The 15,291-nt window shown below is 39.5% G+C and overlaps 3 protein-coding genes across 5 annotated transcripts in view; 2 read left to right on the top strand and 1 right to left on the bottom strand.

Moving 5' to 3' along the window:
* Positions 1-1,552, bottom strand: part of zgc:154055 (uncharacterized protein LOC556036 homolog) — a 6,884-nt gene extending 5,332 nt beyond the window's left edge. The window contains exons 1-2 of one of the 2 annotated variants that reach the window (XM_035674630.1): positions 700-1,552; positions 306-362 (exon numbers count right to left, since the gene is read on the bottom strand). In XM_035674630.1, the coding sequence (XP_035530523.1) occupies positions 306-362; positions 700-884 (242 nt within the window). In that variant the 5' untranslated portion in view covers positions 885-1,552. The remainder of the gene's footprint in view (positions 1-305; positions 363-699) is intronic. The other variant, XM_035674631.1, reaches the window with a different exon arrangement.
* Positions 1,553-2,507: 955 nt separating this feature from the next.
* On the top strand, positions 2,508-4,988 carry fam167b (family with sequence similarity 167 member B). The gene is made up of 2 exons (XM_035674633.1): positions 2,508-2,950; positions 3,379-4,988. Exons 1-2 carry the CDS (start codon positions 2,534-2,536, stop codon positions 3,640-3,642), a joined length of 681 nt encoding a protein of 226 aa, XP_035530526.1. The 5' UTR covers positions 2,508-2,533; the 3' UTR covers positions 3,643-4,988.
* A 2,146-nt stretch (positions 4,989-7,134) lies between these two features.
* Positions 7,135-15,291, top strand: part of lck (LCK proto-oncogene, Src family tyrosine kinase) — a 15,321-nt gene continuing 7,164 nt past the window's right edge. Inside the window, exons 1-8 of one of the 2 annotated variants that reach the window (XM_035674712.1) lie at positions 7,135-7,384; positions 9,041-9,153; positions 9,792-9,852; positions 10,995-11,085; positions 12,490-12,588; positions 12,725-12,828; positions 13,412-13,561; positions 13,658-13,810. In XM_035674712.1, the coding sequence (XP_035530605.1) occupies positions 9,046-9,153; positions 9,792-9,852; positions 10,995-11,085; positions 12,490-12,588; positions 12,725-12,828; positions 13,412-13,561; positions 13,658-13,810 (766 nt within the window). In that variant the 5' untranslated portion in view covers positions 7,135-7,384; positions 9,041-9,045. Of the gene's footprint in view, positions 7,385-9,040; positions 9,154-9,791; positions 9,853-10,994; positions 11,086-12,489; positions 12,589-12,724; positions 12,829-13,411; positions 13,562-13,657; positions 13,811-15,291 lie in introns of those variants that run through there. The other variant, XM_035674713.1, reaches the window with a different exon arrangement.

The raw sequence follows: 15,291 nt of genomic DNA, 5'->3' as shown, positions 1-15,291 counted from the left end.
TGTGTGTGCCTGTGTGTGTGTATGGGAGGGGCTTCTCTTGCTGATAAATGGGTGTGCAACCCCTACTTGCTGGTTGCTGTTGCTGGCCAAAAATATATCAAATGGTTTCAGCAAAGTTAAGAACAAGCTGTTAGTAGCAAGCAGAAACACAACTCAGTGTGTGTGTGTGTGTGTGTGTGTGTGTGTGAAGGTTAATGAGAAAACAGACTTGCTGTAATCGGGTTAGCAAATGTCCTATTTCAGCAGCACTGTGGGCAATAAGAGCAGCACACAGCAGACACATGGCAACACAAATGATGTCCAACCTTTCACTGCGGCCTGCATTAGAGAAGAGGCCAGAATAGGCCAAAAGGTTTTCCACACTGGTTAAAAAGATTTGAGGAATAATGGAATTAGACATTAATTAGACATTAATTAGACATTGGAGCACTCAGTGATTGCTTTGGTGTTGATTAGTCATGTTGATTAGTGTAATTATTTGTTTGACCATGGTTTGTAATTAGAATCTAAGTGCTAAAAAAGATCCATAAACCCCTTATTGAGTGCTGTAATTAGTATTTTTAAGCAATCGAACACATCATTAAGGCTCTTAATTGAACTTTTACTTTTACTGTTGATTTTTACAGCTTCATTTAATATTTAATTCTGTCAATCTCAACTGAACCACTGGAACTGATGTATATTGCTGCACCTCCTCACCTCTTCTCAATAGCATCGATGTTCCTGAGGAGCAGCAGAACCTGCCGGGAGCTGCCCTCCTCCCTGTCCGAGAAGAGCAGGTGGTGGCCGGTGATGCACAGGGTGCCTCTGCTCGGAGGGTGCAGCGGCTGTCGGAGAACAACATCCTCCACATTGGCGGTCTTGATGTGCTCAGAAAACTCCATCAGCTCCCCCGCCACAGACCAAAAAAAACTCCCCCGGGCTGCCGAACTTCTTCTCCTGGCCACTTCAAATCACTCCCTCGCCTCTCTGGTGGAGAAAATGAAAGCAAATTCCCTCCTTCTCTTCACTCACTGTGTTGGGTAGCACTGCAGATGTGCCCTGTTTGTTTGACGATAAGGAGTCTATAAATAGATTGATTTTTTGGTGAACGTTGTCAGGCTCCAGCGCAGACACACACACCGTCTCACGCACAGGTGGCTGAGCGTGTGACCACTCTGGAAATGGAAACGTGCTGCTTGAGGAGGCAGAAGACGGAAGTGCACTGTTTCCTGAGAAACAGCAGCACTGAGATGTGTCACATATTGCTGGTAAAAGTTTCTGTGCGTGGTTGAGAGGGGCGAGAAAGGAAGCAGCAGCAGCGATGCGCTTGTTCTATGCTGGATGACCACTAGATGGCGCCACAGTCAAACGTAGATACCGGTGGTCTAAATCACGTCTGACAACATTTCTTTAGTGCGGTTATGGAGGAAGTGTTTGACTTTATTACTGAAGCTTAAACAGAAGTAGTACTACCACAATGTATCAATATTAAACTGCAAGTAAAGGCTCTACATTCAATAGTTTACTTAGTAATCGTATGCTGCATATCATTTGCAACTATAAAAGTAAAATTCTCCTCTCAAAGTATTATATTATATAGTCTATAGCAAATATTAGGATGTGTTATTGTATTGGTTTTGCACATTGAGTGCAAGCAACATTTGCATGTTGCAGCCGGTCGAGGTGGGGCTTTATAAAATAGTATAAAAAGCATGAAAACATAAAAAAAAACAAAAAATTGTACTTTTTGTGGTTTATTGCGCATCGTGTTGTGTACGTTGATCAGTTTTGTAGGCCTGTGTAACATTTATTCGCAAAAGAACTAGTGCTAATAACTAAAGCAGATAAATATGCCCCTTGGAGAAAGTACAATATTTACAGTGATGGAATAAGTAAGTACATTTACTGATGTATTGTACTTCTTTTTATTTCATGCTATTTTATACTTTGCCTGCATAGATATTCAGAGAGAAATACATTTTAATTTATTTTATGTTTTCCCTGATTGCAGAATTAAAATACAAGTCACTGTAATACCAGGAATATAGTCGCTGAAAACAGCTCTACATCGACCAGGCAAACACTGAAATGCTCATTACACGTTAATGCATCAGTAATATATGAGACAGTAATATTTGGTAACACTCACAGTGACCATTTTCATGCATTATATTTCACTTTTAAGTTTGGCGGATAGTACTTTATTGTCACTTAAGCAAGATTTTGAATGCAGAATTTTTACTTGTAATAAATTAAGTATTTTGTAATTTTATAATATTACGTTTACTTAAGAAAAGTATGAAGACTTGTTCCACCACAAGTAGGCCTAAGTAATACTCAGGTAAGTACATTACATTAAAATTATAGTGTAACACCACTGGATTTGTGACAAAAAAAAGTAGCCTACAGATGGTGGAACACACTTGATTAAAAAATCAAAAAACAACTTTATTTCGTATTTGTGGCTAAGCCTGTACTCTTTCTTCATTTCTGTCTTACTTTCGTGAAAAAAAAAGCCTACGAATGATCCAGCCTCTGTGTCCGCTGCAGCATGGGCGGTCACTACTTCTTATCTCCATATAAAGGAGGTGAGGACCTGTTGCGCTCCAATCGCCAAGCTGCCAATCCACAAAGCGAATTCCCAAAGACCGCATTCATCAGTGCGCCAATGGATTTTAAAGCGTTTGGAGATGAGTCCTCGGAGGGAGACACGGAGGACCTGGACAGCGTGAAGGCACTTACAGAGAAGCTGAAGTTACAGACTCGCAGACCCTCGTATCTGGAGTGGCAGGAGCGCGTACAGAACCGACCGTGGACTGAGAGTTACGAAGCACACAGTCCGGACTCTGGAGAACAAGTCGTTTCCCTTCCTGCAACTCAGAGGAGCGCGAGCTCAGAAGTGGTTGTGCGCAATATCTGTGGCTTTGAAACTATTGATGATGCTTTGGAGTTTCTGAGAAAAGAGCTGGTGAGTGATTTTATTTTACCCAAAGATCTATTATACTGAAAATGAAAGTCAATAACGCAAATCCACACACATCTAGTTTCCTACTTCACCTCTCAGGTAGATAGCGACCTATCCAGGTGTCAGTGAGCTGCTCTACATGAATGCATGACTGAAATCAGTCAATGGCAGGACTAACTTCATGCAGTCCTCACATCCTAAACAAACAGTTTGTCAAACAATGTGATGTCTGTGTTTCTCACGATCTCAGGCTGCAGCCCATATAGCTATCACATAATACCAGTGATTTACACACCTTGATAAGAAGATTTAAACTATGATAAAAAACCATCCAAATCCAAACGTCCACATATCTCACACTGATGATCACTCCTCTCCAACCCTCATTACTAACCCCACCCTTCAATCCCTCATCCCTTCTCTTTCCTCAGAGGGAGATGCAGGTCCAGGACAACCGTCTGGCCCGTCAGCTGATCCGCCTGCGTGGGGAGATCCACAGGCTGAAAGTGGAGCAGGTTTGCGACCGCCACAAGGAGATGCTGGATGATGCAACGTATGAGCTGGAGGAGTGCGGCGAGGAGTCGGACCTGCTGTGTGACATCCCCATGAAGGCTGCCTTCGCTCTGTCCACCCCACTCAAACACCTCGGCCTCACCAAGATGAACATCAACTCCAGACGTTTCTCACTGTGTTAAAACCTCCACCTTTGTTCATGTTGCGGAAGATGTTCCCAACGCCTCCCCTGTGTGTTTGTGTTGGTATATTATTAGGCTTATATCCTCCTCAGGAGGTGTTTTGGCACTAGAGTGAAGAGTGATTGACAGTTATTGGTGCCCTGGGTGGAAATAAAAATGACTCCTTTGATGTGCACCTTGGCTTGACAGGCATGAGGAAGCCTCAGTGTGCCGACCTGTAGAGGCACACACCCCTAATACCAACACACCCTCCTGCTGGATGGAGCCAGGGCTGCTCTACTGTTGGCTGCTCTTTGCACAGTGCAATGTTCATCACAGTAGATCAAGAATAAGAGCTAAGCTTAAACATAAAAGGCAGGTATGGGCATTATGTTCATCATCTTTGACCCAGTGATTTAGTATCAAAAAAACGAAGGGGAAATCAGCCACAGGGAGAGTAATGCTGACTTACTGAAAAATTGTCATAAAAAATAAGAAAACTTCAGAATAGAAGACAGAGTTTTGAGGAGCTTCAAGGTCAGGTACAGTAGGGAGCTTTTCAGACAGATAGACAGGTCAGGTTACTTTATCAAGGGTTCCTAATCAAGGGGTTGCAAGATAAGTCTGAGAGGTTGTGAGACCTCTAGTTGAACTGGTTACGTCCAGTGACGAGGGGTAGCAATTAGACATTGCTTTATTTTATTTACCTTACTAGTAAATGCTTTTGTGGAGTTGACTGAAATAAAAAAGTATGAAGGTGGCATGTCTGATCTGGTAAAGTGTGGTTAGATAAAGAAAATGTTAAGCAGCACTTACAAGTATACTAGAGTCCTTTAATACGGCAACTTATTCCAGCTGTGGAAGCCTTCATTGGGACACTGACTCCACCAGAATCCTCAGAGGAAGTGGGAGGTCACACGGCAGCATTTTTACACCTCTTCTTCACAAACCAAAAATATCTCCATAGCCTCACCACTGTGGTGACAGCACCCAGGAGGCTATGCCTAATGCATTTTGTTTTCCATTACCATGTCCAGATGCTGCGGAGCATGGAATGGAAACTAAATATGGCTGGACAGTGACCAAGTGTATTCTGACGCTCAGTGGGCAAGTTAAATTGTTTATTATATAGCTTAATATTATTAGTAACAGCAAGTAGGAAGAATCAAATATTTTTGTTGAGTGATATTTGACATTGGTTGTAACTGTGTTAAATGTAAAAAAAAAAAAGATTATTATCTTTTTATGCAGATTGTTACTGTAATATAAATGTATCTGACAAATGAGTACAAAAGCAAAATGCCTTAAACTGTAAATGGATATTTTCTGTTGCACATAAAACACAACATTAAAGAGATTTTACCATATCTATGGCTCTTGTAAATAAAATTTTATTAACATTGAAAATATTTGTTATTACATATTTAGAACAGAGATTTTACATACCACATGCTCAATCAGATCCATCCCCATCATCCATCCTTGGTCTTAAAGCCATTCTGCACAATAGTCTCTTCTTTCCTTCCGCGAGACATTAATGAACCGGTGTAATATCCAAACATATGAAAGGGGCCCTGAGGGACGTGCAGAACCACAGACATTGTTGGACATAATTAATCAAACAAGAAACCAAATATGGCTAGGCAGAGCGCGGTCACTGTGTGAAATGAGAGCAAAACTAGGACTGCTGAAATGAACATAAATGCGGCATACTTCAGGACAGGATGACCTCAATAGTGGAAATGAATATCATATGGCAAATGCACAGAGGCCGAGGTATTGTACCTTCAGGCCGGATTCTTTAGTGAATGCTATTACAATAAAGCTTTCTCATGCCACTCAGCTGTGCCCTGCAGATAGTTTCCCTTGACCTTTCCCCCGTATAATCATACCGCATGTCATCATATGAGCAGAAGTTGATTTTAGAGTGTAAATAAAGCATACAGTTTGTTTTGAAACTAAACAAGCCTGAAAAACAGATTATGTTTGAATTAGGTGAAGTCTGTATTGAAGTGTACATTGGTAAGCATCAGCAGCAAAAGAAAAGCAGCGCTCGCTCACATCAAAGAGGCCGGCACCTGCATCGTAGAGCGGGCTGGAGGAGGGTTGGAAAACTTTCTGCATATTGATAGTATCTCCATTCAGTTGCGTAACAGAATGTGATTTCCAACCACAATTGGAAGTAGCGACAACTGTGGTCGAGGGGAAACTAGGAATACCCTTAAAGGCTCATAGGGCCTGCCATAAAGCTGATATCCAAAGATGGTGAGGCTCTTTTAGGTACTGCAAGATGATCCATGATATTATATCATCATATTAATGAGGAATTTGTGTGTGTTAAGATTCTGCCTTCAGAAACAGATTGAATACAACGTACGTGCATATGCATCTTTTTAGTTGTAAAAGGCTCTGTAGCACACAATCACAATCAAAACAGTGAAACTACTTCACCCATCCTCCTAGGTCTCGGTTATATACTTTAACGGAAAAAGAGTGCGCTGAGGTGGTTTTATCGCAAGTGACACTTAATCTATGCTGTGGCAGTCTTCTAAGTACATATTTCTGTGCACTTCCTGTAATGTTTGGACTGACTTCCTGCCAGTGCATGCTCTGTAGCAGCAGCCGTTCACCACAAGAGAGGAGATGTGGCCCGCAGCAGAGTTTTCTGAAAGGTACAAAACGCAACAGCACAGTCTTTTACAGTGCGTTAGCAATCCGAGACACAATTCACGTCTGCTCTCAGGACTAAATCTGACCATGCTGTGACGCCTATTCATCAAAGAGCTTTGGTTATGATGATTCATAAGAGGGTCACTCACTGATTGACATTTGCTTGGTTTTTAATTTTGTCAATATTTTTATTTGTGTGACTAATTTAGTCTATTTTTAGACTGAGTTTTAAAAAGCGAGGACAAAGTCTATTTTTAAATTGCTGGCCGCAAACAGAAAAGACCCTAACCACATGTGTGACTAACATAAATAGCCATGTTGTCCTGTTGTCTTGATACTAAACTAAGAGGCCTGAAACCACTAAACAGGAAACAAGTGTCCCAAATCGCCAAAATGGTCTTATGTGTGGCATTACCGGTAATGTAATAAGTTCTAATTACTGATAGTACTGCTAAAATAAATCTGATGTTATTTATAATCCTATATCATATATCTTATCTTGCTGGGTAAGTTGTATTGAACAACCCAAGACCACCACCTCAACCTTACATTGATGGTTTTTCTCACCTTAAAGGTCACAGACTGACAGATGTTATACACAAAAGTAGCACAAACGTACACAAATATAACTTAACAACTGTCTTGCAGCCTGCCATGCCCTTACTTTTTTAAACTGTATTGGAAAATTCACATCTTGGCTCCCACTTTGGGAGAGGTGCTGTCCTGACCCCTTTACCATGGAGCCTATAACGTTTCCCCTGCTCACACAGCTGCATGATGAAGCACCTGTTAGAAGCATGCAGAGCAACCCTCAACCTTTCAACGACAGGAAACTCTCTGTCTCGCTCTCCTTCACGCTTCTAAACTGTGTGTTAGTGTGTGCGTGTGTACAGACACACATCAGCACTCCTTGCATTGAGTTATAAGAGAAACGGATGATGACATCTTCACACCCAGGCTACTGTGGCGAAAAACTCAAAGACTGCTGAAATCTTTTTTTAGAAAAATAACTATTTAACAAACAATATCTCTATGGCGGCATTTGAAATCTGATATTACTGGACGCTTGAAGAGACATTTCATATTTCAAGAGGTAAGTTTCAAACTTGTGATTCTATCAGAGTTACATAGTTGAATATAGAGAAAGAAACGACTATGACTTAGGCACCCAAACATGATAATTTCCCTGTAATTATCATTTGTGTTATATCATAATTGTTATGTAAATCAGAGGGATTGTTTAGAGTTGGTAGAGGGTTTGATCTTTTACCTTTTTTTAATACCATATTGAACTTTAAAAACTGATGTATAGAGAAGAATAATTACCACACCCAGAAGTAAAGGCAAGTTAGCTAAAATCCCGTTTTTGCTTCCATTTGCGTCGTATAATTTGACCTAAAGGTAGTAACAAAACATATTCAGATACAGGTTGTGTTATCGTCACTGTAGATAAAAATCAGTATTACAAAGACGATTTGACCACATAAAATATGCACTGTACCTAATCAATCAATTTAGTAAGATACTATTAAAATGGAATATTAATGTAAACCATTTATGTGTTTGTAAATTCCTAGCTGTCACACAAACGTTTCTATATGCGAGAGATAATGAAGGTGTTGACTGGATGTGAAGTGCAAAAACAAAATTTGAATGTGAAATGTTTAATGGCTCCTGGGAGACTGATGCAACAGCAAGAAAATCTATGTGTAAATGTTTCTCAGTTTATGGTGTTCCCAATGTCTTCTGAAAAGATATAGTTTATTAGTCCACACAGCTTCACTAACAGTGCCAGTGAGTTAGTTCTTACAGACCTCACTTACCATCTACATACCAATAATGCTTTACAAACAATAACTATCTTCAGTATTGGTCAGAAAGGCCTTCAGCTGCAGATCATAAAAAGCAGAGGGTAACCCCTCAATGGAAAATGCTGACTTTGTTTGTATGACTCCCTGAGTTCTGGCCAGCAAGCGTAGGAGTGCTGATCATTCAAAAAAAAAAATGCCCTGGTGATCTCCCTGTGATTCGCTCCTTGGGGTCTCAGTACAGTGGTGTGTTGTTACTGCTGGGTCAGGCCTCTCCAGATTTTTCTCACGGCTCTGAGCCTTTGGGACAGACGGCTGCTGCGATTAGCCCACTGACCCTGTTCCATGAGTGGTCCAAAGGGAGCCAAGTGAGCTTGAGAAAGCCAGCTCACACAGGGCACCAGTGCAAAACACAATACAAAACACGTGCAGACGTTGGATTATACGAGATTAGTATTTGTAGAGCCTGCTATTCAAGTCTGAATGAGAATTAGAACATTTAAAGGCGTGTTATTTGCAATAAGTGGTAACAATTTAGTCTGTTGCAGTTCTGGATGTGATTTTATTTGACTATTGTGTGCGTGTTTATATGGTGTCGAAAGAGTGTCTAAAATGGAAGCATTTAGTGGTGTTGGCCTGTTAGTTTCCACCCTGATTCATCACAGAGCCTCCATTTTGAAGCGAGGCCCATAGTCACATCCGATTAAAACAGTTTTCTGAAACGTAAACATTTCGTGTTTTGTTTTGTTGTGTCTTTTTGAAAATAACTTTTTTTAAGTGTCCATAAATCAAAATGCAGCGCATGAGACTTGAATACTGTCTTGGATTGATATGAGACACATTTATCTGGGGGCACCATAGCTGTCTAAGATGTCGGCCAAAAAGAAAACACTTTCATTGGAGAATTTATGCCATTAACAAATGAGTATTCAAATCTCTAGGAAAGATGGGATGTAACTGCAGTTCGGACTATTCAGACAGCGACTGGATCGAGAACTTGGATGAGATCTGTGAACACTGCAACTGTCCCATACCCCCCCAGTCATGTAATCCAGTAAGTGTCTACGTACATCTTGTATGTGCCGCCATGTATTTATGTTTTTTTTCCTATTGTACGCACATATATACCTTGTACATTGTAGTGTATGGTTGAGTGTCTGTGTGTAAGAGCTTTTTGTGAATGGGTTTTGGTTGTCTGTGTGGTTGAATGTGAGTGACCACTTGGAGGACACATAATTTGACAGCAGTGCAGTACAAGTGTGAAGGTGAGAACATTATGTGTAGATGATATAACCATTACAATTAAATTATACAGTACAATCCACTATTGTTTGTTTGAGTCCAGAAAAAGTTTTATAACTTACATAACTTCGAGGGAAGTTGTCTTTTGTGTGTGTGATTAAATGGGAGCGCAATTATTCTCTCAATGTTGTTTGTTTCCTCTGAGCTAGATGTCCCATTAGATTAGAAATAAAGGAGAAAAACACCTGTGTCTCACAATACTTTGAGATATTTTGTCTGGGAGAAAAACCAAAACCAACCAACAAGATCTGTGTACTAAACCAGAAATGTAGACCGTGTTTACTGTGAATATGATATGTGATAGTGCATTGTTTAACCCCATGAATATTTTATTGTTCTTCGGAAAGCTGAATTTAAAATGCAAGTCTAATCTTGTTTTTCTGTCACCAGTACACAGAGCAGCTGATTCCATACCCATCACAGCATTCACCTCCTACATCTCCGTTACCAGGTGACAAGATATATATATATATATATATTTACTCTGTGTGTTTGTGTGTGTCCTTTGTATGTTGTATGGTGAGTCAAGTCAACATTTGACAACCTTTTAATGGGGTAAGAAAGGCAACAGAGGAGATCTTTCTTCCGGGACTCCGGGAAATGCAATAGATGATATATATATACAGTACAGAGCATACCGAAGTAGCCATAGTAAAATTATACAAAAGACAGTATTAGGTACTATTTAAGTACAATGTACAAACATATGATATTAAGTAAATATTGAGTGCGTGATAAATATGTTTCAGGCAGAGTGTTATTGAAAATATGATTGAATACATAAGGAAATATTATTAAAAAACATTTGGAAAAAGCTTTGTATTTTTTCCTTTACCCCAAATTAAATAGAAGTTTATTTTATAGTATCTTTCACATCTTGTTACTCCTTGTTTTCCTAATTACTCACTCCTTAAATCACTCTAGTGTATGTATTTAATATTTTGACCACACAATATTTACCATTTACCTATTTACTTTATTGCCTAAAAGATAATGTGTCTGAAATGCTTGCTTATCTGATTATATGTCCCCATTGGCTTTTTTTATTTTTTGACAACATTTTAATTGTTTACCTCATTGTATCATTTTTTTATACATTTGCTGCCACTGGGGCTTCACATCCCCCCGTGTCCCACATCGTCTTCCTGTATCTGTATTTGTATTGTTTATTAATATTTCTGTTTTGAAGTAAAAAAAAAAAAAAAAAAAAGATCACTTTCCGCTGAAGATCCTTGTGTTGATTTCTCTTTGGAAAAAAATATGGTTACTCCAGTAATCACAGGAAACAAAAGAAAATAAACCCCCCAAAATGAAAGCCAACTGGAAATGTTTATTTTTCACACAAGAGAAATGTGGTTTGGGCTAATTAATTTGACTAAGATTCTGTACAACTCATCCTCAGTCATGTCATCACTAATGGGCAACTATGAGAAATTTCACGCTGCTCGGGGGACTAGGCGAGGATGCCAAGAATTAAAACACCAGCACATAACATAAGCCTTTATCTTATTTAAACAGCCATATTTATGAGTAAAAACTGTCCCCATTGCATTTCATCTGTGTTTGATTTAACTAAAACTATTCCTCTTGCAGACAACCTTGTGGTGGCCATATACAGTTATGAACCCAATCATGATGGTGACCTGGGCTTTGAGAAGGGAGACAAACTCAAGATCATCAACAAGTAAGCTGCTGATTAATAAATAGTAAAGTATGGAAAACAAAAGATTTATAATAATATTAGCCATAGCAATTTTTGTACTATCCGCTCGCCCCCATGACACCTGACACCTCATTTAAGTGTGTTGGACCACTATGTATGCAGCACGATAACCCCTGTGCATCTTTATTAGCTATGTTAACTATTATTACAGCTCTAAAAAGGAAACCTGGGTCTTCATGGTGACCTACAGCACATATCATGTACAGTTTTCAACTTTGGGACTAGGTACTGGGGACTCCACGTTGCACGTCAACCCCCCTTGCTCTTGCCCCGTGTTTCCTGTTTCTCTTACCGTCAACTATTGAATAAAGGCAAAAATCTCAAAAACGTTACGCTGCACAATTATATGGTGGGTTCGACAGAAGAAACCTTGAACACATATAAATACGGGAAATAATGGTACATGTTGTGCTTACAGACCTGCAGTGCATTTGTTGATCTATAAAGTATGTGAATAACTAGCTATTAGGAAAAATGTAATGGGTTTTAAATTCAACTTAGCTTAATTTAACTTTTTTGAGAAAGAAAAAGATGACTTTATAAAATGTGAAAATGTAAAGAGGACTGATTTATTTGGTTTTATTTGGTGGTCTAGCAAACTCTGATGGAGAAACTCCAGTTTCATTTAATCATGGCTGTAGTTACCATTGAGGACCAAAGGGTCATGTCCTCAGTAAAATATCTAAAAATACATTTTGGGGGTTATAATGACATGAAGAGGAGTTTACATTCTGCAATTACACACATATAACATGTTTTGTTTTTGTTTTGTTCTTTTTTGGATCGATTATAATATTTTGTAGATTCAATTTGGGCAATTCGGGCAAAATACCTTAAGTATATTAAATTAATATCAAAGAAATGTGTTCAACATACTGAGCATCATATAGGGAGATGTAGCACACAAAATGTAACTGAACGGTTAAAAGAATAAACCATTTTTTTCTTAATTAGTCAGAAAAGGTTAGGTTTGGTGCTAGACAACAATTTTTAGACTTGGACTGTTTCATCCTGACTATGGTCCTGGCCAACATAGGTTTGAAAATATTTAGATTTTAGTGAGAACTATTTCTCGTATACACCTCAATGGTTGTATATAGCTTGTAGTGAGCATGTCTTTCTTTTCTCTGCAGTCTCTTCTGCTGATATGTAAGACATGAGATTTCCCCGCCTACTAAATTGAATGCGGTTCATTTTATGCAGTAATCATTTACATTGCAAAGACCCCTTTTGCCTGTGGGTGCTAATTAAAACTGCTTTCTGAAGGTGTACCCCTTCATCCCAGAAAGTCTGGACTTGCTTTGAGGCATCACAGATAATGTAAACTCACTCAATTGTATTATTGCTGTCTCTTTTGACATCCAGGGAGGATCCAGAGTGGTATTTGGCAGAGTCTCTCACCACGGGCCAGCAAGGCTACATCCCACACAACTTTGTCGCTATGACCACAATGGAGACTGAACCGTACGTCATACAGGAAACATACTGATACTGCTCTTAACACAACCTCAACACCATTTTCATATTATGCATGCTGTGCCCCTGAGGGAAGGGAAGTGGTTAGCTCAAAGAGTGAGCATGTTGTGTGTTTGTGCTGCAGGTGGTTCTTTAAGAACATTTCTAGAAACGAAGCCATGAGGCTCCTCCTCGCTCCTGGGAATACGGTGGGCTCCTTCCTGATTCGAGAGAGTGAGACAACCCCAGGTGCAGTGATTATCATAGTTTGACTCATATACAGTCTAGTCTACACATAATCATCTAGTTCACAAGGTTGTTTCTCAGCAGTATATATGAGTATGGTCTGTTACACTTAAAGGTGCCAAAGGTAGCATTTTTAAACAATAATGCGCATGGGAAAGTGTATAAAATGACTTTGATCCTCTCTCACTCAGTCCTGTTATTACTGGCAGAGTTTCTAAAATAGGACCCATTTCCCACAAACCCCCATCCTGTTTCCCAACTCGCTTCGTCTATTTAATTTCAGTTTTGCTTTACTGCTGAAAATGTTGAGACTTGTAGATGTACTATTTGTGTTAGAATTGCAACACAAACCCCACTAGATGTGTGCCATAAATCAACACTCTTTAAACTGTAAAGCAGTCAAGCAGACCAAAATCAGGTCAGTGGCATCAAGGCTGATACATTTGGCTCCTATACTACTGAAGTGAACCTAGTATTGATTCAATAATGTTAAAATGTTACACATTTGATTTGATTTGTGATTTTCACATATTTGAGATCAATTCTGCTTCTTTTCACATTCAATTATCCTTCCTTTTTGTTCCAGGGTCATTCTCCTTATCAGTCAGGGACTTGGACCACAACACTGGCGAAGGAGTCAAGCACTACAGAATCCGCAACATGGACAATGGCGGCTTCTACATCACAGCCAAGATATCCTTTAACTCGCTGAAGGAGCTTGTCCAGCATCACTCACGTGTGTACAGCCTCTTGGGGAGATTAATCAAGATCACTGATTAATGTGGAGATCTTCACCTGAATCATTTTAAACCTCTTTTTCTCTGCCATCCAGGCGAATCAGATGGGTTATGCACAAAGCTGATAAAGTCTTGCCAGTCGAGGGCACCGCAGAAGCCCTGGTGGCAGGATGAGTGGGAGATTCCCCGTGAGTCCCTGAAGCTGGAGCGCAGGCTTGGAGCAGGACAGTTTGGAGAAGTCTGGATGGGTGAGTGAGGACAGGAGTGTTACTGATATCTTTATTTATTCAATTAAATCCAATCATTTAAATGTCCAGTGTGTAACATTCAGTGCTAGATACCATTGAATGCTACCCACTGGTCCGTTTTTTCGCATTTGCTTCATAAACAGTTGAACCATTCTGCAGTGATACATCACATGTGCTGAGCCCAGTTGCTCAATCAAGTTGCGGGTTTGACTGTGTGTCTCTAGAAAGCCTTTAGCCAGGATTTTTCTGCAGTGTATGCAGAACAGTTTCCTCAACACAGCCTTAATTGTAGGCTTGTATGAGCTGGTTAACTGGAGAATGATGTGAGGTATTATCCCTGTTATGCAACATCACTCAAACTGTATGAATCTACCTTTAAAATGAGTTGTCGAATTGGTGAAATCGTTTACAATACTTGTCCAGTGTCATTATGGAGTTTTGAGTTAATCAAGAAGGCAAAATGTTTTGATCACAAGGGCATCACTCGAAGTAATCTGTACCATAACCCCTTATTATTCAATTGGACATGTATTTTCCCTTCTATTTTCCATCCACATTTGCCAGCACAATTCAACTTCCCAAACAAACCCCTGTATTGGAGCTAAACATTGGCAGCCATGGAACTTGTCCTCATTTCACAGCCACTTTCTATTTACAGTATCCTCTTGCATGTAGTCTGGGCACTGTATTTGGTTTTTTATCCTCATCCAAACATTGGTTCAGTGACATATTTGAATAATGAGAGTGACTGACATTTGCTATGAAATGTTTATTTTTGTTAGTTAACAAAAAATATGTGACTATATGACTGAAGATAAAGCTTGTTGACTGTGGGTTTGGTTGACATGATATACAGGAGTGTTAGCGTATGAGAGCTGGAATGAGAGCCTGTGTGGAACTGTTGTTAGTTTACCACACAGCTCACAGTTTATGACATAACCACTGTATTTATGACCCCTACAAGCTGAGATGAAAGTTCTCCTGGTTTACATTTACATTAAACACAGTGTAGTAATTCATGTGCACAGTCATGAAGAATGGCTCTATGGATGCAATGTTTGTCTTTGGTCCAAATTTACATTTTTCAACTACAGTATTGGATTGATAGTCATGAAATTTGAGACATGAAACCTACTGACTTTGGTGATCCCCTGATTTTTATTCTAGCACCAACACGAGGTTGACATCTTTTGTTTTATTGTGAAATAGCTCAACGATTATTGGATAGATTGACATTAAAATTGTTCATGGTCCCCGAATCCTGAATTCCAAAGACTTGGGATGAGTGTCCTCTGACTTTTCCTTTAGTGCCACCAGCAGGTCAAAGTTTCTATTTATCCAATGAAATATCACATATCCATCTACTTGATGAATTGGCAGAAAATCTGTTAGATATTCATGGTTCCCAGACAATGAATCCTACTGACTTCCCCCAACTTTCTTATTAGCATCATTGTGAGTTTGACATTTGTGGTTTTGAG

The sequence above is a fragment of the Morone saxatilis genome, unplaced genomic scaffold (assembly GCF_004916995.1).
Source record: "Morone saxatilis isolate NCDOM2014 unplaced genomic scaffold, NCSU_SB_2.0 Contig3, whole genome shotgun sequence".
Classification (NCBI taxonomy): domain Eukaryota; kingdom Metazoa; phylum Chordata; class Actinopteri; family Moronidae; genus Morone; species Morone saxatilis.
The sequence above is the reverse complement of the archived record's forward strand: the minus strand, read 5'-3'. Positions and strand labels throughout refer to the sequence as shown.